The 26,576-nt window shown below is 46.6% G+C and overlaps 1 protein-coding gene across 9 annotated transcripts in view; it reads left to right on the forward strand.

Moving 5' to 3' along the window:
* Positions 1-26,576, forward strand: part of LOC139756863 (uncharacterized) — a 206,994-nt gene that overhangs the window by 139,549 nt on the left and 40,869 nt on the right. For all 9 annotated transcript variants that reach the window (XM_071676700.1, XM_071676701.1, XM_071676703.1 and 6 more), the window contains 6 exons: positions 14,863-14,985; positions 22,618-22,762; positions 22,869-22,942; positions 24,251-24,520; positions 24,879-24,997; positions 25,465-25,549. In XM_071676700.1, the coding sequence (XP_071532801.1) occupies positions 14,863-14,985; positions 22,618-22,762; positions 22,869-22,942; positions 24,251-24,520; positions 24,879-24,997; positions 25,465-25,549 (816 nt within the window). The remainder of the gene's footprint in view (positions 1-14,862; positions 14,986-22,617; positions 22,763-22,868; positions 22,943-24,250; positions 24,521-24,878; positions 24,998-25,464; positions 25,550-26,576) is intronic.

Below are 26,576 nucleotides of genomic sequence, written 5' to 3' on the forward strand. Positions count from 1 at the left end.
GGCCGTTTGAATGTGGTAGACGCTGGTGGCGGATCTTGATCTGGGATATGTATTTACTGAAGTGGCGTCAGGTTGAGAGGCCGGTTATATAGGACCAGGGAAGTAGCATCCATGAAGATAATATCCACGAGACAAGAAGGTAGTATCCATGCTAAAACAGCTGCCATTTCAAATTCATTTATACGTTTGTACGAAGGTAGCATCCATGAGGAATATCGTATCCATGAGTACTCATAATGTGAGGGAAGTAGGTATAGTGAGAACTTAGGGCTGGGTTTGGGATTGTGTGTGTGTGTGTGTGTGTGTAAACAGCGGACGTTGGTCCTGGGAGCCGAACCCCCCCTTTACACCGGCCGGCGTCTGTCGCATCCGGTTCCGTCCGGCCGCCGTCGCATCCTTCCCTCGTCAACCGGACGTAGTCTCAAGGAACGTGGGATATTCACAGACGATTCCTGCCTGGGGGGTGCTCTTGTCCGACAGCTGGCAGGTGTTCCACGCTGGCTGTTGACGCTGTGTCCCTCAGGTGTTGACGGTGTGTCCGCCAAGTGTTGCTTGGCGTGTCTCAGGTCGAGTCTCAGGTGTTGCTTGGCGTCCGTCAGGTGTTGCTTGGCGTGTCTCAGGTGTTGCTTGGCGTGCCTCAGGTGTTGACGTTGTGTCCGTCAGGTGTTGCTTGGCGTGTCTCAGGTGTTGCTTGGCGTGCCTCAGGTGTTGCTTGACATCCGTCAGGTGTTGCTTGGCGTGTCTCAGGTGTTGACGTTGCGTCCATCAGGTGTTACTTGGCTTGATTATATCCATATTTGGCATCTAGAATCCTCGATAGTTTTTTCCCCAGGGCGTGTTGAGGCGTTGGGTAATTAGCATTCTCGGGGAGTCAGAGGCGAAGGTGATCAGGATGGTGAGCCGGGAGCAGCCTCACTCCGTCCCTCCCTCGCCTGGTCAGGTGGGGGAGCCGGGAGCAGCCTCACTACCTCACTTGGTCAGATAGTGAGGCGGGAGCAACCTCACACCGTCCCTCCCTCGCCAAGTCAGGTGAGGGAGCCGGGAGCAACCTCACTACCTCACTTGGTCAGGTGGGGGAGCCGGGAGCAGCCTCACTCCCTCACCTGGTCAGATAGTGAGCCGGGAGCAGCCTAACTCCCTCACCTGGTCAGATAGTGAGCCGGGAGCGGCCTCACTCCCTCACCTGGTCAGATAGTGAGCCGGGAGCGGCCTCACTCCCTCACCTGGTCAGATAGTGAGCCGGGAGCGGCCTCACTCCCTCACCTGGTCAGATAGTGAGCCGGGAGCAACCTCACTCCCTCACCTGGTCAGATAGTGAGCCGGGAGCAACCTCACTCCCTCACCTGGTCAGATAGTGAGCCGGGAGCAACCTCACTCCCTCACCTGGTCAGATAGTGAGCCGGGAGCAACCTCACTCCCTCACCTGGTCAGATAGTGAGGCGGGAGCGGCCTCACTCCCTCACCTGGTCAGATAGTGAGCCGGGAGCAGCCTCACTCCCTCACCTGGTCAGATAGTGAGCCGGGAGCGGCCTAACTCCCTCACCTGGTCATGTGACTCATTTACCATCTCCTTACCGAGGTGTTGCCTCACAGTTCATTACGTATTCCGCGTTGTTAGAATACATTTAAAGTTACGTATTCATCAGAATCATTCATCATGAATTACTTACACATTCATATGATTAATATCAGATTCACTTTTTGTGATTTAGCTGTAATTGGTTTATGAATTCATTTGTTTTTGTTTTTTTCCTGAGTGATTGTTGGTAGTGACAGCTGTGAGGTGGCGAGTTAGAGGTCGAATAACAGTGAAGAGAGTAATGAGGTGAATATTTGTTTGGGTGATGTATGTAGCTGTATGTACACAGGCACTGGGTTGGTCACCGTTCACACCTCCATCTGGCTGGTTGGTCACTGTTCACATCTCCATCACCTTCTGCTGGTTGGTCACTGTTCCCATCACCTGCTGGTTGTTGGTCACTGCACACGCCCCCAGTGGCAGTGACGCACCGTGCATATAAAAACCCGCGTCCTTGTAAGTACACAATTTGCCCACATCATATTGATACAATGTGTGTGTGTGTGTGTGTGTGTGTATGTGTGTGTGTGTGTGTGTGTGTGTGTGTGTGTGGTGTGTGTGTGTGTGTGTTGTCCGCGCACCAGACGGTCACCACATCAAAGATGTTCACTTGTACACATGTTTGCACTCACAATGTCTTACAGACTGAGGTGGAAGACGAATGAATTTGCAATGTACTCTGATGAACTTAGTAAGCTCGTATGTGTGTGTGTGTGTGTGTGTGTGTGTGTGTGTGTGTGTGTGTGTGTGTGTGTGTGTGTGTGTGTACATGAAATGTAAAGAAACACATCGTGATCCGGGAGCCGCCATGCAAATTATCAGTTTCTTGTGGCCTTGACGGTGCCGACACGCTCAGCATGGACATGTGTAGTCTTCAAAGGGCCAGAGGAAGGCAGGCTCAGCATGGACATGTGTAGTTTTCATAGGGCCAGAGGAAGGCAGGCTCAGCATGGACATGTGTAGTCTTCAAAGGGCCAGAGGAAGGCAGGCTCAGCATGGACATGTGTAGTCTTCAAAGGGCCGAGGAAGGCAGGCTCAGCATGGACATGTGTAGTCTTCAAAGGGCCAGAGGAAAGCAGGTTCAGCATGAACATGTGTAGTCTTCAAAGGGCCAGAGGAAGGCAGGTTCAGCATGAACATGTGTAGTCTTCAAAGGGCCAGAGGAAGGCAGGTTGAGCATGAACATGTGTAGTCTTCAGTTCGTGCGTTTAGTGTGGTCGTTTCACACTGACGTACACTGTACGGAGACCTGGAGTTTACACAGTCACAGTTTACCTTTGACACTGATTAATTCTGTTATTGTTTAGTTGAAGTTTCCTGACGTTACGTCCGGCCTGAGCGACCGGGGTGAACCCATGCACAAGCTCCCCCACCATGCGGAGTGCCGGGGAGAGGATGGGGTGGATGCCGTGGGCGTGCGCCCGCGCCCCGTGCAGAGGACAGAACTGGGCAGGTGTGGAGTTAGGGCGGGGTGCCACGGGTGCTTCATGCGCCCCACGCCCCATGTAGAGGACAGGGTGACTTACTGGGGACGGGAGGCAGCTGGATAGACAGACATGCTGACGGCAGATGTGTGTGTGTGTGTGTGTGTCAGACAGGAGGAGCAGACGGAGACGGGAAGTCACTGGATAGACGGAAATAGACGGCACGTGTGTATATCAGACAAGAGCAGGTGGAGACAGGAGGCAGCTGTACCTGCCTGACACTGACGTAACCACCTTGAAGAGCTAACCTCCGGGGCTCCACCTCACACAAGAAGCTCTGACGTGGGAGGAACAGGAGAGAAATAAGTGCTCCTCCTCCTCCTCCAGGCACCTGCTGTTTGCATCCTGCCGTCTTAGGCATGTACAAGCAGTCCTCCACCCCAACTGGGCCTTCTTCAGGAACAGCCGTGGTGTCTGTAGCAGACCCAGACTGCTGTATTCTAGCTCGAGGCTTTGGAATGGCCTCTCGTGCCTGGCTTGTGGTGTCCCCAAGACCACTGTACTCCAAGACTTAGGCTTGGTTGGCCTCTTGAATAAGTTGTCTAATTGTCCGGCCAAACAGGATGTTGCGTCAGGATTGACTGCTGGTTGTGAACAAAGGGAATAATAGTGTCTCTCGGGAGATACAGTTTGTGTGTGGGTGTCGTGCGTCGTTGTGTGGACGTGTGCACACAGCTGTGTGTGTGTGTGTGTGTGTGTGTGTGTGTGTGTGTGTATATGTGTGTGTGTGTTACGGGTAGGCAGTTTTACACTTGTTGCCCCATCTCTTAACCTTATGTGTGTGTGTGTGTGTATATATCAACTGACTGTTATATTTCTCACTTGTGTTTCCCCTGATGATGTGATTATTACACGAAAGTGCACTTGGGAACTTTTCGTGTTTCATTTTCCTCGTGGACTCATAGGAATGAATATATATATATATGAGGGGGATTTGCCTTGGTACTTAAGGTCGTCATCTCGACCCACCTTGTGTTTGCACATATGCCCGCCATTCCCCTGCCAGACGCAGCTGTCACATTTGTCATAAGAAGCCTCAGTGTTCCCAACAGATGTCTTTCGCATACTTCCCCAGTTGTTATTTTTTGTTACTTACGCAAGAGGTTGAATGTAAACTGAAGAATACGAACATCATAAAGAAGACACAAAAGAGCCATTAGGTAGAAAAAGGAATAAATTTGTTTTTATGGGAAGTTGAAATACATGGATTTATTTATATCTGGTCCACCGAGGGAAGAACGGGTCATGTGCACGGCTGGTAGGCACAGGTAAAATACTTCAGGGAAGAGTGGGACTCAAGGTTTAGTGAAGCGATGCTCGTCCTTACGGTAAACGATGCAGGTGACTTGTTGCAGTGTGGCCACAAGAGCCTCACGTCTGGTTCCAGGACCCACATCATGAGGCCTCGAGAGCGCCACTGGCGGCATATCCTCTCCTCCCTGGACCAGGCTCCTACAACGTTATGATCATATAGAACTGGACATCCTGTGGGAGGCAGCATGGGCTGGCAGGATGTATATACCTGACCCCCATATGAGCCCAGCCTTACCTGCCTGACAGCGTAAGGCCGGGTGTTGACACGGGTAGAAGGGAGGAGGGGGTTGGGGGGATGTGTCACCTGCTTCTCCCCCTCTCCCCGCCCCAAGCCGTACCTGCCTGACAGCTCCCCCTTTGTCCCACCTCCCCCGGAGACTTATAAGGGACGGGAAACCCCTGTAGAGCCTCCCAGAACCCGTGTTGTTGCGTCACGGACAACCTCAGGATATTCCCTATCCTGCCGCACCCCCCCACACCTTATCTGTCTGACAGAATAGATTTCCTGACGGTGTAGAAAGGTTGTTGGAAACGTATTTGATGGTTCCTTATTTTTATATACCCCCTCCCGGCCGACTGGGGGTGCGTATGTAGTAACGTTGTGGCTATTTGCTTTAGGAATGGAAATTAGGTAAGGTGAGGTGAACGTGGTTCGTTGTTTGCTTTTTGTCGAATGGCCGGAGTCTCTCTTAGTGCATTGACGCTCCGTGGGAACCAAGGATGGTGGTGGTGGTCCACGTTTGCACTGCCGTCCAGGTCTGGGTTCTTGGCTCTTAGTCTGTCTCATCGTTGCCGTCTGGTTTCAGCCACCAGACGGCAGCCTTCCATATCCCCCGGACACCAGAAGTTGAAGAAGGGGGTGTGGTGGTGGAGACTCGGATACCAGAAGTTGAAGAAGGGGTGGTGGACACTTGGACATCAGAAGTTGAAGAAGGGGTGGTGGACACTTGGACACCAGAAGTTGAAGGGGTGGTGGACACTTGGACATCAGAAGTTGAAGAAGGGGTGGTGGACACTTGGACACCAGAAGTTGAAGGGGTGGTGGACACTTGGACATCAGAAGTTGAAGAAGGGGTGGTGGACACTTGGACACCAGAAGTTGAAGAAGGGGTGGTGGACACTCGGACATCAGATATAGACGGACGTTACTGCTGTACAAGTGGTGATTCAGCAGGCTGTTGTTGCTTCCGACTGTTCGTCATCCATCGGCCGAAGCCGGAGGTCCGGTCGTGTGTTTCGGCCGATGACTGTGGAGGTTGCGTAATGGTACGCAGTCACGTGGACGGTCCGGGGGTTGTAGGAAAATGACGAGCCGAGGCTTGGCGTGGCGTGGCGGGTCGGTGTCACTGGAGTAAAGGAGGCAGGTGGGTCGTGTCAAGAAGGAGGGATGGAGAGAAGTACGGCTGAGGGAAAGACGCATCGTCCAGGCAGCATCGTGGATGTCATGCCGACGCTTCTGTGCGACAGAGAGAGAGAGAGAGAGAGAGAGAGAGAGAGAGAGAGAGAGAGAGAGAGAGAGAGAGAGAGAGAGAGCCGAGCTAGGGGTGAGAGGTGTGGTGTTGAAAGGCCCGGACCCCGTGGAGAGGAAGTTTCGTAAATGAGATGCGAATCAGTTCTCTTTTTCTCCCGTCCCTCGACGACCAGGGAGCTGCTTACTCCCTGCCTGGCCATCGGGAAGGCTACGGAACGGTGGCGTCATGGTGAGACAGCGCTGCAGCGTATGTCAGGTTCCCCTCCCTGGCCCAGGGGGATTTTGTTTATGCCCTTCGTACACATGGTTTGCTGGCATTCAGTCCACAAAGAAACTCTCTCTCTCTCTCTCTCTCTCTCTCTCTCTCTCTCTCTCTCTCTCTCTCTCTCTCTCTCTCTCTCTCTCTCTCTCTCTCTCGTCCTGTCACCCGCATCTCGTCTTACCCCTTGGTATGAAGGAACCCCTTGTGGGTGTGGAGGGGAGAGTGTGTGTGTGTGTGTGTGTGGTGGAGTCGAGTGGTGAGGGAGTACACCAGAGATTGGTGGAGGAGGAGAGATGGGTCGAGGATAGGGCAGTGAGGGAGGGAGGGAAGTCTGAGGAGGGGACGGTGATGGTGTCACAGAAGGAGTTTGAACTACTGTTGACTGCAGTTTGAACTACTATTGTCTGCAGTTTGAACTGCTGTCCTCCGCAGTTTGAACAACTGTTGTCTGCAGTTTGAACTGCCGTCGTCCGCAATTTGAACTACTGTTGTCCCCAGTTTGAGCCTCTGTTGTCCACAGTTTGAACTACCGTTGTCCCCAGTTTGAACTACTGTTGTCCGCAGTTTGAACTACCCCGTTGCCCTGCACTTTGAACTACTTTTCTCCTGAGGTTGAACCTCCTTTCTCTCAGAGAGACAAGTGAGGGTTGAGAGGGTGAAGGTTAGAGGCCAAGTCGAGCATAATCTGCCAGTTTCCCTTCTAATGGCTGGTGCCAGCACTCCCTCCCTTCACCAGTACACGACATGCGTCAGACTTCACGTAGAGAGCAACTCCGATTTCCTTATCATTATTATTATCATTATTATCATTATTATTATTATCATTATTATTATTATTATTATTATTATTATTATTATTATTATCATTATCATTATTATTGTTATCACTGCCATCATTGATTACCTTGCTGGTTTATCTCAGTGAATGACTGTTATCATCATTATTATCATTATCATCACTATCACCGTTATTCATTATCGTTAATGATCGTGACTACCATTTATTTGCGGCTGTCACCATCCTAGTGGTCGGTCGGTCATCATCAGTCACCATCAGTAACGCCAGCGTGACCGTTACTATGTCCTCTCGCACAACGGGTCAGTTGACCTTTTACACAGTCTTGCTCTCTCATCTTTCTCGCATTATTATTTGTATTATATGTTTATATTATCTCCTCTTGTGTGTCTCTCTGCCTTGTATACATCCATAAATCCTTCCTTTGTCTCATGGTATATATATATATATATATATATATATATATATATATATATATATATATATATATATATATATATATATATATATTCATACAGTTCGCCATTTCCCGCATTAGCAAGGTAGCACTAAGAACAGAGGACTGGGCCTTTGTGGAATATCCTCACCTGACCCCCCTCTGTTCCTTCTTTTGGAAAATTAAAAAAAAAAAAAACGAGAGGGGAGGATTTCCAGCCTCCCGCTCCCTCCCCTTTTAGTCGCCTTCTACGACACGCAGGGAATACGTGGGAAGTATTATTAATCCCCTATCCCCAGGGATAATATATATATATATATATATATATATATATATATATATATATATATATATATATATATATATATATATATATTACGTAGATCACCTAAAAGGAAGATCTCATTCTTACTCTAGGTATGATAGCGAATGTTATCACAATCGTTCATTGTCGACCATATTTAGGTACTCCTGTGGAGCCGCTCTTACCTGTATTCGCTTGAGAATCATTATAACACTTTCACTTTCGCGGAGCCTGCCATATGATCTCCCACGAGACGGGTAATTATCGCGCACGTGTCACCTGCGAGGTGACCGCGCTCCCGTACTTGCTGGGCGCTTATCGTGCATCTGTCACGCCATAACTACGACAACCCACCTCGTCTGGGGAGTGATTCATTTAGTTCCATTTCCCCCCCACCCTCTTCCCTGTACCCTCTCTTTCACTTAACCAAACCCCCTCTCTCCTTAAACCTCCCCCCCCCTTCCTCCCCACACTCACACACAACACCATTAATTCGTGCTGGGTTACCCGTATGTTGAAACAATGAAATAATTATACTCATGAGGTATGATTCATCGTGTGGTGTGGCAACTCGCCTGTCACAGCTGAGCGTCGGAGGGATGTATGTACTTGCTTGTTGCGCTGGCGAGCTCAACCCGTGCCTTTGTGAAGTGTCTCGAATATTGTCTCATTCTTTGTTGTGACGTCGTTACTCACTAGTGTTGAAACTGGTTGACATAAGTCTTTATTTACATACGCTTCCCGTAGTAAGAATGCCGCTCTAGAACTTCATTCACAGGTTTTGAAATGTTTGGACTTTGTTTTCGTAATGAATCTTGCCTTTCCCCAGTGTGTTATCTTTGCATGTGAAATAGCTGGGAGGTTGTGTAGGTTCGGTAGCCATATATATATATATATATATATATATATATATATATATATATATATATATATATATATATATATATATCGCCATTTCCCCTGTTAGCGAGGTAGCGTTAAGAACAGAGGACTGAGCTTTAAAGGGAAAACCTCATTTGGCCCCCTTCTGTGTTCCTTCTTTTGGAAAACTCAAAATTGGGGGGAGGATTTCCAGCCACACCGCTCCCTACCCTATTAGTCGCATTTTACGACACGCAGGGAATACGTGTCGTAAGGTCCTTGAGTACGACGGTACGACACACGAGCACGAAGGTATTATCCTAGGGTATATGATGGTTTGGCCTTGTGCTGCGTAGATGTGTGACCTCTGCCCCGTCCCCCCTCCCACTCCGCCCATCCTCCAGCGTCTTTCCTGTTATATACCCCGCCTCCACCACCACCACCTGCCCCGTCTTACCACCACCTGCCCCGCCAGGTGTTCTGGCGTAGTGATAACATGTGGAGGTACGGACACACACACACACACACCGGCCTCTGTGTTCGGCAGCCATCTTGCTGGCTAGAGTTCGCTGTGCTCTCCTACCATATTATCGCCTCCCGTTATATCGACTCTGGCGTGTTGGTCCAGTAGGTGCCCGGTACAGTGGTACGGTATGGTCCTGGCAGCTGTTGGTCCGCCATGTGGCCGGCCGATACAGTGATACAGTATGGTCCTTGGCAGGTGTTGGTCCGTCATGTGGCCGGCCGATACAGTGATACAGTATGGTCCTGGCAGGTGTGATCGTCCACCAGGTGGCCGGTACAGTGGAACAGAATGGCCCTGGCAGCCCACATCCTTGTTCGTAGTAGTTAGTGTACAGGTTGTTTACTGGTGTTCACGGCTGGCTATCGTCCCATGCGCTGCAAGTGTACTTATAAGTACTTGTGTGTGTGTGTGTGTGTGTGTGTGTGTGTGTGTGTGTGTGTGTTTAATGTTTGTACAGTTCGGGGAGGGAGTTGTACACTTGCGGGGCCCCCAAGTCTTGAACTTTAATATTCTTTGTCATATAGTGTTTTAAACTTAATATTCTGTCCACATTCGTCACTTGTCTTATTCCATACACCCACTGCTCTTACCCTGTACTGTAGGTGGACATCTCTCTGCATCTTTTCCAGCAAGTTCCTTGCGTAATTTCTCATCGTCTCTGGTTCTCTTATCCTCACATCTTTCGGAGAACTGTTCGCTCTCATCATCGCCAAACAGGTTTAGGTAGGAACTTGAAGGTTGTGATCAAAATAACCAGTACTCCTCTCGTCCCATGGTTGGCAGATTCATGTGGACTCAAATCTCTTACCGTAACGCACCGGCTTTGATTCTGGTCCCATCTTGGTGACCCTCCTCTGGACCTTCTCTATAGGTTCTTTATGCTTCTTCAAATGCAGCGACCACAAGAAGCATATTCAAGTTTTGGCCTCCTGTAGGATATGCGCAGTTTAACTGAATTTGGTCCCATTATCCGCTCGTTTAAATGTAGTTTTGTTATCGTTTAGCGTTCAGTTTTTGTTTCTATTTACAACAGTTCTCCTCATATGAGCTCTGACGACAGATTGAATATCTCATCCAGCCTCACGCACACAGTGCGGGTATTCGTCTCATCAGATGATAGGCGTATGATAGTGGGATAGAGACCTCATTCCACTCTCTCTCGTCATCATCACTTTGCATCAAGTTTAGGCTGAGTCCCATCAGTCATGTGTCAGGCCAACTTTGGAGATCGTGTGGATCGATCCCATCCCCCCTCCCCCGCCCCCCACTTTGGAGATCGTCTGGATCGATCCCACCCCTCCTCCCTCCCTCGTAAGCTGATGCAGTTTTCGTCATTCTTTACGGGTCCTCATGAACGTGAGTGACGTCATTCGGAGGCATGTCCTGGCGTGAGTCTCGTCCACTCCTTTTAGCAAATCATTTTCGTGGCTCAGGAAGATTAAAGGACCGGCAGACCGAGCCATGCGACACGCCATTGATGACATTAATCCATTTCGAGAAGGCTCCCTCAGCCATGCTATCTCTGTCCCCCCTCCCTCTGCTTTAGGTGTCCCTCTCTTGTAATTCCAGTGGTGCCCAAGACTTCCTCCTCGTTCCATATGACTGGTGTTGGGGGGCTACAGTTGTCCTCCACTGTGATGACACTTTCCATCATGTCGCTCGCCTCCCTACGTGTCATCTTTACATCATACCCTCCGCCTGGTCCCTCTGAATCCATGTAGCCTTGTTAGATGCTCTCTAACTGACGGTTTCCTCTCGAAGAATGAATGGAAGATGTTTAGATTGTCTCCCTCCTGGTTCACAATATTTTTTTTTTATTCATTACTTTTCCTTCTCTCCCCCACTCCCCACAGCGGGGACTCCACTCCCCCCACAGCGGTCCTCCACTCCCTACAGCGGTTCTCCACTCCCTACAGCTCTCACGGCTCCCACCAGTTCGGTCTATCGACCGTCAGATACTTATTTACTTATACAAGAGCAACACGTCTGCTGCGCAGCCGTCCCTCCAGCAGGAGTGACACGCCTGCTGCGACGCCGTCACCTCCAGCAGGGGCGGGGGACGTCTTCTGCGACGCCGTCACCCCAGTAGGGGCGGGGGGCGTCTTCTGCGACGCCGTCACCCCAGTAGGGGCGGGGGACGTCTTCTGCGACGCCGTCACCCCAGTAGGGGCGGGGGACGTCTTCTGCGACGCCGTCAGCCCAGCGAGGGTGACACGCCGTGTGGTGCTGGCCATTAACGGGGAGGATATGTCAAGAGGTGACAGAGCTTCACCCTGGAGGGCTTGGCGTGTGTGAAGAGACGCCAGAAATAAGCGTTTTCTGGCGCTTGATTTTGATACAGCCTATGGTTGGCGTGACTGTCTGACAGCGAACCTTACCAGCCGCGGCCTCCAACAGCCTACTTGTGTACACAAGTGGGCAGGCAGGCCTGCAGGCCGCGGCCGACAATAGATCAACGGATTAGTCGCTGTACAGCCTAGTCCACAGACCGAAGTATAGGGAGACTCGAACGCACATTATACCTCGGGATATATTGCACGCGTTTTGTAGATGATCTACGAGGACGTCTCACTCCAGCAGAAGGAGAGTTGAGGAGGGAGGGCGACGAGGGTATTTGAAGAAGGTTTGTTTTGGTAAGGGGGGATGTTTGGGGACTGTGCCGCAGGAATGGTAGGTTGGTGGGTCAGGAGTGTGTGTGTGTGTGTGGGTGTGTGTGCTGTCCGACATAAACTGGATCAATTGCATTTGTATGACGTCGAACGCCCGACGTTGACTGACTCAGTGATGGTGGGACGTCAGCCGGTGCAGGCCGGGTATCGTGTGTCCTCAGGGTAGCTGGCGAAGCTATCGTCTGTTATCACGTTGTTGTTTAAATTTATTGACCGACAGCCTCAGCCCACTGCGTTCTGCCTGGCCGCCTCCAGACGCGTACGGATTATATATATATATATATATATATATATATATATATATATATATATATATATATATATATATACATACATATATATATATATATATATATATATATATATATATATATATATATATATATATATATATATATATATATATACGAACAAAGTGCACATGAAACGCGCATTTTCATGGAACATACAACCTCCATCAGCCTGGCTGTATGTGTGTGTGTGTGTGTGTGTGTGTGGTAGTAGAGTGATGGGTGTTGGAGTTGTGGATCAATTTTTCAACCCATTTGGAGGCTAAAGACAATTAGATTTTTGGGCGGTAGCAACAGGGAGTTATGTGGTTTGGAAGGTTTTAGGATTGGTACTACGTTGGCAAGTTTCCAGGTGTTGGGGATTTTGTTGTAGTAGCCAGGTGTGGTGGAGGAAAACCGCTAGGTCTTGGATTGTAACTGGGCAGAAGTGATTTTATGTTGTAAAGGGTGTGTGAGCAGGTGTCCTGGATGGAATCTATGTGGATTTTCATAACTTACCAAAGTGAAATGGATGTGGTTGGTTTGTGGCTTATTTTCGAGTAGTGTTTCATGAGCATTTTTTTTTTTTTTTTGTCGCATTGTGTTCTTGTAGAGAGAGGGTGTCATAGGTCTGGTTCAGTATTGCTTCATGTGCTGGGGGCTGTATGAGTACGGGAGATGTGGATTGTCTTTAACATAAACAAGAGTTGGTTACTATAGGCATTGTGGTTCATTACGTACAAGAGGGAATGCTAGTTTGCCTTTCATTGATTAGATTAGTTATGGTGTTGGTTTTAGAGTTGAGACTCGATCTGTAATTTCTGTTGATGACGTGTGGGTTTTGACACCAAGAGTTGTAGGGAGGGAGTGTCCCTTCTGGTGGCCCCACCTCAACCTCTTGCCCAGGGCAGTAAAGGGACGCCCCAGCGGATTGGCAGCTGTACCCTCCACACAGCTGTCGTGAGATGCGTAGGTTGGTAGCATGGGTAAACGGGGACATGTGACCTTACTTTAATAGGAACGTGCAGCTGGGTCTCTGCAGGCTGCTGTAGCGTGTGTAGAAGCTCATATGCTGATGCATCCATCTCTACCCTCTCCATACCCAGTGATACATTATACAGTCACGAACAGAAGTCTGTCCTTCCGACACTAGCTAACGATGGAGACTGGGGTCAGAGTAAATATAAACCTGGCAGCGGCTGATGCAGATGTAGAAAAAGAGTCGTCCTCCCAGGCGCTTTAGTAAACATCTACAATCAAGTGCAACAACTTACCTTGGCTCACAGAGTTCCCCGATGTATGAGGGAGATGCCACGTCGCTAGTGGGTCCCGAGTCCCGCCATTACCCTGTAGGCTAAGCTGAGGAACAATATCGTGTTGGTAATTGTGTACTCGGCTGATACACAGACAGACCCCCTCCCCCTGCAGCTCAGCCTTGCCCTCTTAACGGATCTGATGATGGCCATGCCCGTCTTCCCTATCACCAGCAGTTCCGTGGTAAAATATTTCCTCATTCAACAGACGCACGAGTCTAAGATTTGCGGTACAGTTTGTTCATTTTCTTCTGGAGTCATTCGAGGAAGCAGGTGATGATGAAACTGAGAGAAAATGTCTTCGCTTGTCAGTCGCTAACACCCACTTTGGACGCCAGCAGTTCATACCGAACCAGATTTAAGAACTTGGAGTAATCAGGAATGTAGTGTAGTGTCCTGGTTGCTGATATACAAGCTCGGGAGGAGAATCACCACAGGCAACAAGTACACACACACACACACACACACACACACACACACACACAACACACACACACACAACACACACACACACACACAACACACACACACACACACACACACACTACCTCTAGTTCGCCTCCCCACACTCCAAGGAGGGTGTGTGCCCGAACTGAATTCTAATGATGGTTGTGGGTGTGCGTTCTAGCCCCTCGTGCGGGACTCCAGACACGGGAGACAGTTATTGTGGGTCTGTCTACAGCTACGAAAAGGAGAGAAAAGACTAGGTGACAAGTTCTCTCGCAATCTGCAGATAACAAAAGCAATCATAAGAAGCTAACGCATTTGATCTTGTCTTTGTGAATAATGTAACATCACCGTCTCAGACATTGATCATAGTCTAAATAGAAACAAACACGGATGCTAAACCGCCTAGGCAAAACACACGTATCCACAGTAGGTATCCCCAGCATTTTCAGTTTTGATTGTACGCGGATGAAATGGGAGGATGTGAACAGTGAGTTGCTTGCGACACAATCATGGCCACCCTCGATATCCAGGACATATCAAAACATTCCAAACTCTGTTTCCCAAAAGCTAAAGGTCATTTGTCGACGCTGAATTTATTCTCTTGTTCAGCAGCTATTCCATGTATCTCATAACTTTCGAAGATCTCTTTAAGGAAGATTAGATCCCTTGCCGTCCCTCTTGGACCACTTCTTCCCGTCCGCTTAGATGTTGCTTTTCTCTCTTGATTCTGCAGGTGTTACTTCGGCCTCTAGTCTGCAGGTGTCCCATCCCTCAAGGGCCCCTAGACCTGTGGCACGTGGCTGGCTGGTGCTTCCCATAGTTTCTGTGTGAAGACCACCTACTGGGCCGTTGTTCTCCTTTCCTCATAACAGCGAAGCTATGAGTTTTCCTCATGCTTCCGTCTTTCCCTCCTCTTACCGCCATTCCAGTTTCAAGACCCGGGTCTTATCCACACCTAAGGTGCTCAGATTTATCCATTCTTTAATATTTTTATTAAATTCATTAATTAACCTTTTTATCTGATATGTTTACCATTGGCGTTGAGCGCCTCCGCCCTCCTTCCGTAAGCTGACGTGAGAGTGTCGTCCCGAGGTCTGGTATTAACGTGTCTTGGTCTTCCTCCTGCAGGAGCTGGGGTCTGTGTCGTCACGCGTGGAGGGCAGTACCACCACCATCAGCCATGGCCCCAGGGAGGAGTTCACGATGTTCCCCCCAGCCGGCCTCTCCCAGCTCTCCCTCTCCACCACACAGGTGAGTCTGGTCCTTCTCCACCACAGAGGTGAGTCTGGTCCTTCTCCACCACAGAGGTGAGTCTGGTCCTTCTCCACCACAGAGGTGAGTCTGGTCCTTCTCCACCACACAGAAGAGTCAGGTCCCTCTCCACTACACAGGAGAGTCAGGTCCCTCTCCACCACACAGGTGAGTTAGGTCCCTCTCCACCACACAGGGGGGTTAGGTATCTCTCCACCACACAGGAGAGTCTGGTCCCTCTCCACCACACATCAGAGTCTAGTCCTCTACACACACACACACACACACACACACACACACACACAGAGCAGGTTCCAGGAAGCAGGCCAACATGGGAGTGGCCTGGTATGGGGAACAGGCTCACCTCACAGTCTTGGGAACTCCCAGATATGTGATTCTGTGTCTCATCTTCACTTTACGTAAGGCCTGGCAGTGGCTAGGCTAGACTTACAGGTTCCTACCAGTGGATAACACGATCGGCTGGACTCCGGAATATATATTTTTTTTTTATTTAAAGATTCAGGTAGCGTTAGGGAGTCTCTTCTCTCAGACAGAGCTCACTCTCTTGGAGAAATCTATCAGACAGGGTTGTTGCACTTGATCTTTTCTTTAGATCCGTGTTGCTTCTTATATAGGTAGTTTTTTTTTTCTTAGTCATCCACTTGCTTTCTGAGCATCTTTTCCTGTGTTAATAGACCCACACTCGTCCGAAAGACCAATCTGTTGTTTAGAGCAATTTTCCGATGTCTTCTTTCTTGAAAAAAGGGCACGACATTTACCGGCTCCCGGCACTCCACCAGTCTTCAGCGACGTAGTAGACAGTATTTCACTCAGCCTGCCAAGCGTATGTCCACACGTTTTCAGCACATACGGAGAATTTCCATGAGCCTTATAGAGTTCGAAGCCTTCAAATGGGTTGGTTATGTCTTTTATTGGCTCTGTGTTCATTTAAGAGGTTCCTCTGTAGTATTCAAACTTGAGAGTGATCATTACAATAAACCAGTATATGTCTTTGCATTACCTTAACCAGTATATGGCCTCAGATTATATATATATTGACCAATAAATGTCTTCAAATTACATTTACCAATATATGTTTTCAGAGAACTTTAACCAGTAAATAGTTTCAAATTGCATTGATCACTAAATGTGTTCTTATTACATTGACCAGTATGTGTCTTCAAATTACATTAAGCAATATATGGCTTCAAGTTACATTGACCAATATACACGTCTTCAACTTACTTTAAGCAATTTACATCTTCAAAGAAACTGTATAGCTCATTGTAGTTTCCATCGAAACATCTCGTTTGTGTGAGTCGAGTTTCCAGTCTGATGATATTTTGTTTTCTCTCTGCATAGACCTCAGGGCACTCTGGAAGGCGTAAAGACCTTGGTGGGGTTGTGGTCAGCTCCCATGGTGGGGTTATGGTCCATGGTGGGATTGTGGTCAGCCCCCATGGTGGGGTTATAGTCCCATGGTCGGGTTGTGGTCAGCCCCCGTGATAATAGAAGGGTTGTGGTGGGGTTGGGGTCAGCCCCCGTGGTAGGGTTGTGGTAGACTCCCTTCATGGGTTGGTGCTAGGGAGGGCCTGATGTCGTGTTCCTGGCATCACGCTCGGACCTCCCTCTTTCCTGGAAAAGGGCGTGGACCACTCCCACAGGAGGGAGGACGACCCCCACACCACGGGGGGAGGAGTGGACTACGACTCCCACAGGAGGTTGGGCCACTTCCACACCACGGGAGAGGTAAATCATCCCCACGCTAACCCTTGACTGAAACAAGAAAAGGGTTATAAACAGAGAATAATATGCAGTGTGAGAAACCGCTGGGAGATTCTCGAAAACGTTGAAAACTTGACCTTTTTAAGAAGCATCATGTCGCAGGTGTTAGGGAAGACTTGAGTAAGTAAAGAGTGCTAAAGCATAGCGGTGTAGGGAAAGAAGCAGACATCACAGCGGCCCACCGTGAAGTTGCCAACGGCTACATCTGACTCGCTGTTGTTTGTGGTGGACGCAGGAGTCTCTTGTGGCTTCATCCTACCTGCCCCTGCTTGGGTCACCAGGCCGTTCCCTCAGTAGAGCCGAGAATCCCTTGATACTTGGATCTCCGTGTGTTATGACACACTTCTGCCACCGCGGTACTCGTTGTTCACGGGCCGTGACACCTGACACATATTGACACTCAGGTCTCCCCATAAGGGATTGTGAGAGCTATGGGGAGGGAGGGAATCGAACCTGCGACAGTAGTAGTCGTTGAGAGTGGTCATCCCTGGAGTGTTTCATGTTAGATGTTCAACACGGTGTCTAGGAGGGAGGGCCGGGGACACACCCACACTGTGTGAGAGGAGGCAGTATGGGGGGTGCTTGTGGACATACACTGTGTGAAGAGACTCATCCCATCTTAGAAGCCACTGGCGGCGCCCCTGGAGAGGAACCAAGTCGTCATTCATGGCATTCGTTTCATACAGTTAGGCCCGGGATCAGGTGACCCCTGGCTGGAATGTTGACAAGGCTGGTGGGTGGGTGTGTGGTGGAGGTAGAGGAGGGGTAGGTTAAGTCTCCGAGAACCAGACTGTGTGAGAGAGTGAGCAAGCAAGAGGTGAAAGTGTGAGTGAGTGAGGTAAGGTGGTTGTGTAAGTGAGGTGGGTGTGTGAGTAACGTGAGTGTGTGTAGGGAGATGTGTGGGTAAGATGAGTGTGTGGATCAGCGGGAGGAGGAGGATGAGGAGGGAGGAGGTTGTACAATAACTGTTGAGGGCGGGAGTACTGTACTGGCAACGCCTCAATTCCTCCTCTGTTTTACTGTCTTCCCCCATTCAATCTCCCGTACCTCTCCTTTATCTCAGGCTGGCCTCGTCTTGTCTCCCCCCTTCCCTTTTTTTCTCCTCCCCAAATCCTACTTACCCATGTGTATAGTTAACGTCCTTTTTTCCATATTCACGTTAAGATTGTTTCTTGTCATTAGCCAAATTCTCGGGTTTTCAGTTGTACGTTGAAATTCGAGTTATGGTTTTCTTCACTCCCAGAAAGAGTTTGGGTCCATACACATGTGATTAGGACCTGTCACACACGTGTTGAGCCAGGTATCTTCAGGTGTGTGGGTGTGACTACACACACACACACAGACACACACACACACACACACACACACAGCCTGAGATAGGTACTCATTTCTCGACCAGCCCAAAGTGGAAGATGAACACATGGGTTGGGTGTAGGCCCTCTTACACGCCCAGGATTCGAACCCATGCGGGTTCGACCGAGAGTTGGCCCGTGCTGACTCATGGTAAGACGAACCACTTCACTGCGGAGGCCCGTGTGTGTTTTTGTAGACAATGGCATCGCTAATGACCGGATGGACGCACCTAGTGTGTGTTCAGGGGTGGGGGTGTAGTAGGCCCAGTCCACTCTTGTAGTGAGCGCCCTGAGTTCGGGGGCGTAGCGCTCATGACGAAGGCCCGGGGGATTCTGTTGGCGTCACCGTTGGGTCACAATCTATGGCTGCGTGTGCATGCGTGCGGGGAGTATCCGACCACGGACGTGTGCGTGGAGCACGGACGCTCACGCCCCTTTATCCTGAGACGAAAGGGAGGAACACTACCTCACACCACACCCCGGGGGGCAGCCAATGAGTGGTGAGGCTGGCGGGAGGACGGTGAGGTTGACGAGGCGGGGCTAGGCTAGACTGACAGGAGGTTCCCAGTGCCAACGTACCTGATTGTCTCGCTCGGCTGGCGACTATCACCGTCCGGTGGAATGTAGGTCTTCGACCGTTATCTGTGAAAGTCGTTGGGAAGTGAAGCCCATCAGTTGCCTTCACGTAGTACTGGGTGAAAGCCCTGGCGAGAAATGGAATGGAACGAATAACCATGACGTGAGAATAACGCCTACGCTTCCGGGATGTGTCGGCTGGGAAGATGTGGCGAGTTCTGTCACTCACAAGGACGAGTGAGGCGACCACCTGACCTCTGTAGTGCGGGGTCACTGAGGCACCTGCGCAGGTGCCGGCGCACAGAGCAGATGAGTAACAAATGCACACACAAAAGCGGTTCTTTGAGAGATGTAGGGATAGAACAACTACGGGAAATAACATGAAATTTAGCAAGAAACTTCAGAAAGAAGTCAGGTACTTTTGTAGTATGAGTGGTGGATAAATGGAACGAAATTGGCGAAGACATGGCCAATGCAGATAACCTGCTTGAATTTAAGAAGCTGTAAGACAGTAGAGAATGTTCAAGACATGGGACCCCACGAACATAAAACTCCCTCCCAGTTCGGTACAAATAGGTACTCACACACACACACACACACACACACACACACACTGCTTGAGAGTAGGAAGTGGCAAATGTCATACTTGTCTTTGAGAAAGGAGACGGGGTAGAGGCGGTTCCCCCTGACGAATGCGGTCCGTAAGGTACTGGGAAAGATAATCAGAAAGCAAATAGATGACCTCCAACAAAGGAGAAATGACTTGAGTGAGAGATAACACGATTTCGGTTATGTGTAGTGAACTGTTGTAGAGAAAAGGGACGCCTGGGTGAATTGTTTGTTGCTGGATGCCAGAAAGCATTTGACATTGTACCATTTAAGAAACTGGATCACCAGGCACAAATGATGGAAAAGCTTGGAGGATTGCCGTAAATGTGTAGTGAAGATGGGTCACAGCGAAAGGTGCCCTCGATGTGAATATCATATAAGAGATAAGATGCTGGAATCTGTGAGCGAGACGGCCTTAGGGGTTCGACATCGTCCCTAACCTGTCGCCAGAGTCCCAGCTTAGGAGAGCAGCGAAGGGAACCACAGCTGTGTGCTGGAAAAATGTCAGAAGTGCTTTCAAGTTCATGGACAAGGAAATATTCATCATGCGGCTCACATCCTACATACGGCCAAACTAGAATATTGCTTTGGTTTGATCACCACACCTACGGAATCACAGAGCCTATTGAGGTCTAGACTTGAGAGGAAGACAACAAAGACTGTACCAAAATTAAGAGAATTGTGTTGCAGAGAAAGGCTTGAGGCCTTAGATTTGCCCACCATGGGTGAGAGAGGAGTAAGGGGTGAACTGAGCACAGTCTTTCAAGTTTATAAACCAGATAGAAGACGTAGACAGTGAACGGTTCTTCAAAAGATGTAGTGATAGAGCAGCCAAAGGACATAACATAGAACGTACTTCTTTATATAATTTTTTTACGAATTTCTTGCTTAACTTCATTGTGTGTGTGTGTGTGTGTGTGTGTGTGTCATCCGCCAGCAAAGACTTGTCATTCTCCAGTACCGCCCCCAACCCGTTATGTTCCGCTCTGTATGTGCTGCTGCTGCCTCGTTCTTCTGTGTGTGGAGTATCATGCATATATGAATATACATATATATATATATATATATAATATATATATATATATATAGAGAGAGAGAGAGAGAGAGAGAGAGAGAGAGAGAGAGAGAGAGAGAGAGAGAGAGAGAGAGAGAGAGAGAGTAGTTTTAGCGGTCATGTCGTTGTTACACAAAATATGTCCGAACCTAATGATTAGATGCTTCCGGAGAAATAGAAACAAATGTGTCATACATTTCATGTGACGATGAAGAGAGTAAAGCTGAGAATATATCAGACAGGAAGTAATATCAGCAGAGCGAACGTTTTTGAGAGAGCTGGTGATGTAGAAGATTGCCGGGTCCATTGAGACATTCAGATGTTTCTCACTCCATTCACATTGACTTAGATTTTACGGAGACTTCTTATGATTTGCATGAGCTGTACACCATATATTACCAGGACAGGAACAGTATATCATGTCTGGAGGGCAGTGGGTCGAATAGACAGTCGTAGGAACGGGGAAATGGATTTGTCAAATTGGATTTTATTCCTCCTTAGGGAAGAGCAAAATACGAATGTGAACGGTACAACACTGTATTATGCCTGCGTTTTCCTGAACTGATATTTATTTGCCCCGCCGACAATACGCTAACATTGCACACAAGGAAGCAAAAATTCTTCCAACGTGGAAATGGTGGTCATATATATTTTTTGTCTGGTAAAGGTGGGAGGTGGGCGTGCTGCTCCTGCATCCAGCCACCGTCACAGCCGCAGGGGTCAGGCAACCTCCCACTTACTACCCACTTATATTTCCCGTCTCAGTATTTCCAGGATTTTTCAACATTTTTCTTTTTTTTAAGAGCACCCTCGGTTGTATGTTTTATTATGTCTCTTGGTAAAATCGAGACCAATTCTGTGTTGTGGTTTTTCCCTATTATGATTTAACATTGAAACTCCTTTGGAAGGGCTGTATTCTTTGTGAATATTAGATGAGATTTTGAAAATTATTTTTTTAATTGAGGTGGGAGGATGTTAATGTACGTCACTCACAAGGTTTTTTTTTGGTGGAAGTTGACGTGATATGGTAATCCTGGTGATATGTAGTGAAAGCACACCAAAGTCCAATTGGTTTTGCTACCCGCTTTGAAGTAATCACTTGGCCATTAAGATATATGATTACGTGAAAACAGCAAAGTTCAAGAAATGAGGGAAATTAGTATCATTTTACGATTCCAACATGATTAGTTTCGAAACTGTTATGACTTACGATTTTAGTGGTAGAGTTGGTATATTGAGCTAAACTGCAAATAGTCGAATCTAATTCATGAAATAGACAAAACATAAAGGCTATGATATCTTGGATAGGTTTTACGATAATACCATTCCTCAGTCAATTAATCCCTAAGCCAGTTCCCCTCTATTAAAATTCTTTAATCCCAAAGCCTCTTTCACAGGCACTTTCAATATATCCATAAGTATATTCTCGGATTTATCACTGTCTCTTCCCATGTATGAGGTTTTTAGGTCTAAAAATGTATTTTTTTTTCCTTTTTACTTTTCCTCTCTATCTGCAACCATTTATAGACTATCACATACCTTTCTGTTCTTTTGAGAATGATCAGTTACAGCTTAGCTCTTTTGAGATATCATAGTGAATTCGATGTTCCATCACCTCACTTTTGCTGGTATAATGTTTCTGAATTCTCTCCAGCGAATTTATCTCAGCTTGTTTGGCTTTTAACCATACAATGCAGCAGTGCTCAGATGTGCTTTGGATAAACAATGATTATTTTCATCATCAGCCTTGTTTCTCATAATTAGTTATTTTTATCATACTGCAGGGGGAAAGTAAAAGACAACTCTTGAAACCAACATGGGATTACATCATTTCTACCATAAAAAATGGTCATGTGTCTGATGGAACCGTAGTTATTCTGCTAATCTTTGTAATAATCAATTAAACTTTTCACATAAGGATTCCAACATAGCCAGTCCATGGAGTGCTGCATACTGTGTACTCAACACAAGCATTTCTTACATTTTATGAAATTAAAGTAGTATCTTTCAACAAGCAAGGGGATATCCTGTCCCTTTTTAAATGAAATTTTTTCTCACCTTGCAGGAGACTTGTTGAATTTCATAAAAAAACATGCATGATTAGATAAACAAGATTGTTATACTGCTTAACTGTTACTCATTCGTATACCAGGTTTTCAAAAATGCACTCAAATCAGTGTTAGATTCTTGAGGATGGATGTCACCTTGCAGGGTGTTTTATAAAAGAGTTATCGTGTGTTTATGTCCGCTTTACAGATTAACTTCGAGCCACTACCAGACATTCGGCCTCGGCTGGGCACACGAAGCAGTAACCAACAGATCACAGACAGAACTCTTCCACCTTCCTTTCCTGGCCAGGCTGCATCCACCCCTACAGGTCTTCATACTGATGAGTGGTTTGGTAAGAGATCTTTATCTGCTTTTGAGTTTACTCATATGATATTTGGATTGACAGAAATTTGAATGTGGTTTACATACATCATAAAGTATATATTTTTCTCTTGCAGCCGAGCCCCATCAGAACTTTCCTCGTAACCAGCTACAGTATGTTAGAGAGATAGGCAAAGGATGGTTTGGCCAGGTCAGTCTCTCCTCTTCAGTTTGTTTATACCATGAACTTTTTATTTTGTAAGAGAAAACATGTAGAATATCACTTAAAGTAACAGTATTCCATATGAGAATTCTTCATAGTTTAGTTTTTTTTTTCTTGAAGGTATAAGGCATTGAAGTTAAACTAAAGTGTACTGTATTGATTTAAGAATAATTGACTAATCATTGATTTGTACACCTGTTCATGTTCATTACAGTACATATACAACTCTTATCCTCATTATGAAAACCAGATTCGAGCACAATGAGATATCTTGCAGTCTTTTGGAAATTGCAGTGAAACTGTGTATGTAGGAGCCAAGAAGAAATAATTGTTGACATGTAGAATTTTTCAGAAGATAAGATAGTGGTTCCAACAATGTTGTATGGTTGCGAGGCGTGGGCTATGGATAGAGTTGTGCGCAGGAGGGTGGATGTGCTGGAAATGAGATGTGTAGATATAAAAAGAGCGTGGTTGAGAGAGCAGAAGAGGGTGTTTTGAAATGGTTTGGGCACATCGAGAGAATGAGTGAGGAAAGATTGACCAAGAGGATATATGAGTCGGAGGTGGAGGGAACGAGGAGAAGTGGGAGACCAAATTGGAGGTGGAAAGATGGAGTGAAAAAGATTTTGTGTGATCGGGGCCTGAACATGCAGGAGGGTGAAAGGCGGGCAAGGAATAGAGTGAATTGGATCGATGTGGTATACCAGGGTTGACGTGCTGTCAGTGGATTGAATCAGGGCATGTGAAGCGTCTGGGGTAAACCATGGAAAGTTGTGTGGGGCCTGGATGTGGAAAGGGAGCTGTGGTTTCGGGCATTATTGCGTGACAGCTGGAGACTGAGTGTGAACGAATGGGGCCTTTGTTGTCTTTTCCTAGTGCTACCTCGCACACATGAGGGGGGAGGGGGATGGTATTCCATGTGTGGCGAGGTGGCGATCGGAATGAATAGGGGCAGACAGTGTGAATTGTGTGCATGGGTATATATGTATGTGTCTGTGTGAGTATATATATGTGTACATTGAGATGTATAGGTATGTATATTTGCGTGTGTGGGCATGTGTGTGTGTACATTGTGTATGGGGGTGGGTTGTGCCATTTCTTTCGTCTGTTTCCTTGCGCTACCTCGCAAACGCGGGAGACAGCGACAAAGCAAAATAGAAAATAGAAGGTGATTTCATTGGCATATAAGACCAGAAGTGGTACAATTTGTTTATTTGTATCTCTGATGTCTATTCCCACCTGGAACCCCCTCAAGGGGATTACTAAGTAGGTTTCTATAAAGTAGTCTATTTACAGGTTCTTGAAGGTCGAGCCACGGGCATCTTCAGTGACCACACAAAAGGAGACTCTCCTGTCACTTCATCTGTAACCCCAAATACTTCTTCCCGTGGCCAGACACCAGTTGCAGTGAAGATTCTCAGAGAAGATGCTACCCCAACAGAACAAATGTACTTTCTGCATGAGTTGCGGCCCTATCGTGACTTATCACACCCAAATGTTTTGAAAGTTTTGGCTCATTGTTTGGAAACTGAGCCATTCTTAATTTTAATGCAGTTATGTCCAAGGGTAAGTTATGTCCTGCAAATGAAATTTAATACCTGTATTTCACTAGTAACTCCTCATAGCAAAAAAAATAAAGAGCTTTATTTGCATCTCTTCCCCTTTTTTGTGATACAGTGTGTCCAATGTTTTATGATTCTCATTTTACATTAAGAATCATTCCTTTGGTCAAGACAAATTATGAGAAAATTATCTGCTGAGACAGTGAGGTTTCTAGTGCACAGGAAATTGTGTAAATGTTCTTTTCACCATGATTAGAATGAGCTTTGGAGGCTTTTAGAATGTCTATTAACAGTGTTTCTTTTGTTTTTTCATTGATTGTTATGTACTATATCTTTTGATATTGAACATCACAAAATTTCAGGGGGATCTTAAGGCTGTGGTGAAACATGACAAGAGTCTGAGAGAGTCAGCATTACTGCGAATGATTTTAGATGTTGCCTCTGGACTCATGCACATGCATTCTTATTCTTTCATCCACACGTAAGTCTTTTAAGGAACGAGTGTAGATATGCTTGTGTGATTATAACTTTTCATTGATAACTCATTCAAAGGTAGGAAGCCAAGTTATGTGTGCTTCAACTCTTGATATTGTTTGACACTTGCTATAATGCCTGTCTACTTAGAATACATGTAACATTTATTTCTTCAGTTTTAAGATTTTTCTGTTTGCAATTGTTCTCTTCTGTAGCTTCAAGAAAGATGACTCAGCCTTTAGAGGAAAAATTCTTCTCTTGGCTCCTTATTCTGTTCCTTCTTTTGAAAGATGATACAGGAGGTTGAATCTCCAGCCACTTGCTCCTGCTCCTCATAGTCGCCTTCTAAGACACACAATGAGCGTGCTAATGTGGGAAATTGTGAGCATGTATAATAAAAGATAATGGTGTTACTCCAGATCTCTCTCCTAGATTTGAGATTCTTTAATTCAAGATCCTTTCTCTCTCCTGCAGGGACCTCGCTGCAAGAAATTGCATAGTTGATGAAGATTATGTTGTTAAAATTGGAGATTATGGATACAACATAGATTTTTACAAGGTAAGGAAGCTGCTTTATTTAACTTTTGCCCTCTCTATGGAGTATTGTTATTAAGCCTGTTTTTTGCTGTCTTAGTTGTTTTGTAGATTTGAGTGTGGATTTCTTGTCTCTACATTTGAAGACCTCTTATGTTTAGATTATTCTTTCCTCAGTCTCATAGCTAAACTTCATTATTTCATGGATTGTTTGAAAGAGGGCATGAAGCTTCAAGGATGATGGTAAAATTGTCAGCATTAGAAAATCAACAAATTAGTATTGGATAGTATTCTTTCTTCCCTGCTCCAGTCTACAAACAAAAGTTCAACTGAAAGAGATTTTCTTTGTGACTGAAAGAGAAGACCTCGTTTGAAAAAATTTTAGTATTTCAGAAGTAATATTAATATCTGGAATACCTTTTGACTTTACATATATCTACAATATATTTGAATTCTCTCTGCAGTAAAGCTTTCAAGCTTTCTCATAGAATACAATTTTACCATCATCATCTTTCAAACAATCCATGAAATAATGAAGTTTAACTGTGAGACTGAGGCAAGAACAATCTACAGATAAAAGGTCTTCTAATGTAGTATACCTTTTGGAAAAGTTGTTTATTTTTTTATCTGGAGACCATATTGAGAAAGATAAAACTGATGGTAAATAAAGTCTTGAAGGGATATTATCCATCTTTTACAATTATGGTAGTTATCAGCTCACTTTTGTGAAATACTGGTAGTGCTTTTATTGTACCATTCACCATGCAAGTCAGCATTGGCATTTGCTTTCATACCTATATCAGCAGTCAAGTTGATATTTACATTTAGATTTATGCCTTTGCTCCCCAGAGCTTTCTTAATCATATAGAAACTTTTTATTCCTTTTAGTCTAACTTTTCTTGATATCCTTGCTTCTTTATTTTTTTCACCCATCCCTCGCTTTATGTGGGATCACTATATGTAATTTCACTATTCTGCAAGGACCTTAATACTACCAATCCCTCTTTTCATGCAGTTAAAATTTGCTACTATGCAGGTGTGTGCAGTAGAAA

The sequence above is a fragment of the Panulirus ornatus genome, chromosome 23, assembly GCF_036320965.1.
Source record: "Panulirus ornatus isolate Po-2019 chromosome 23, ASM3632096v1, whole genome shotgun sequence".
Taxonomy (NCBI): Eukaryota; Metazoa; Arthropoda; class Malacostraca; order Decapoda; family Palinuridae; genus Panulirus; species Panulirus ornatus.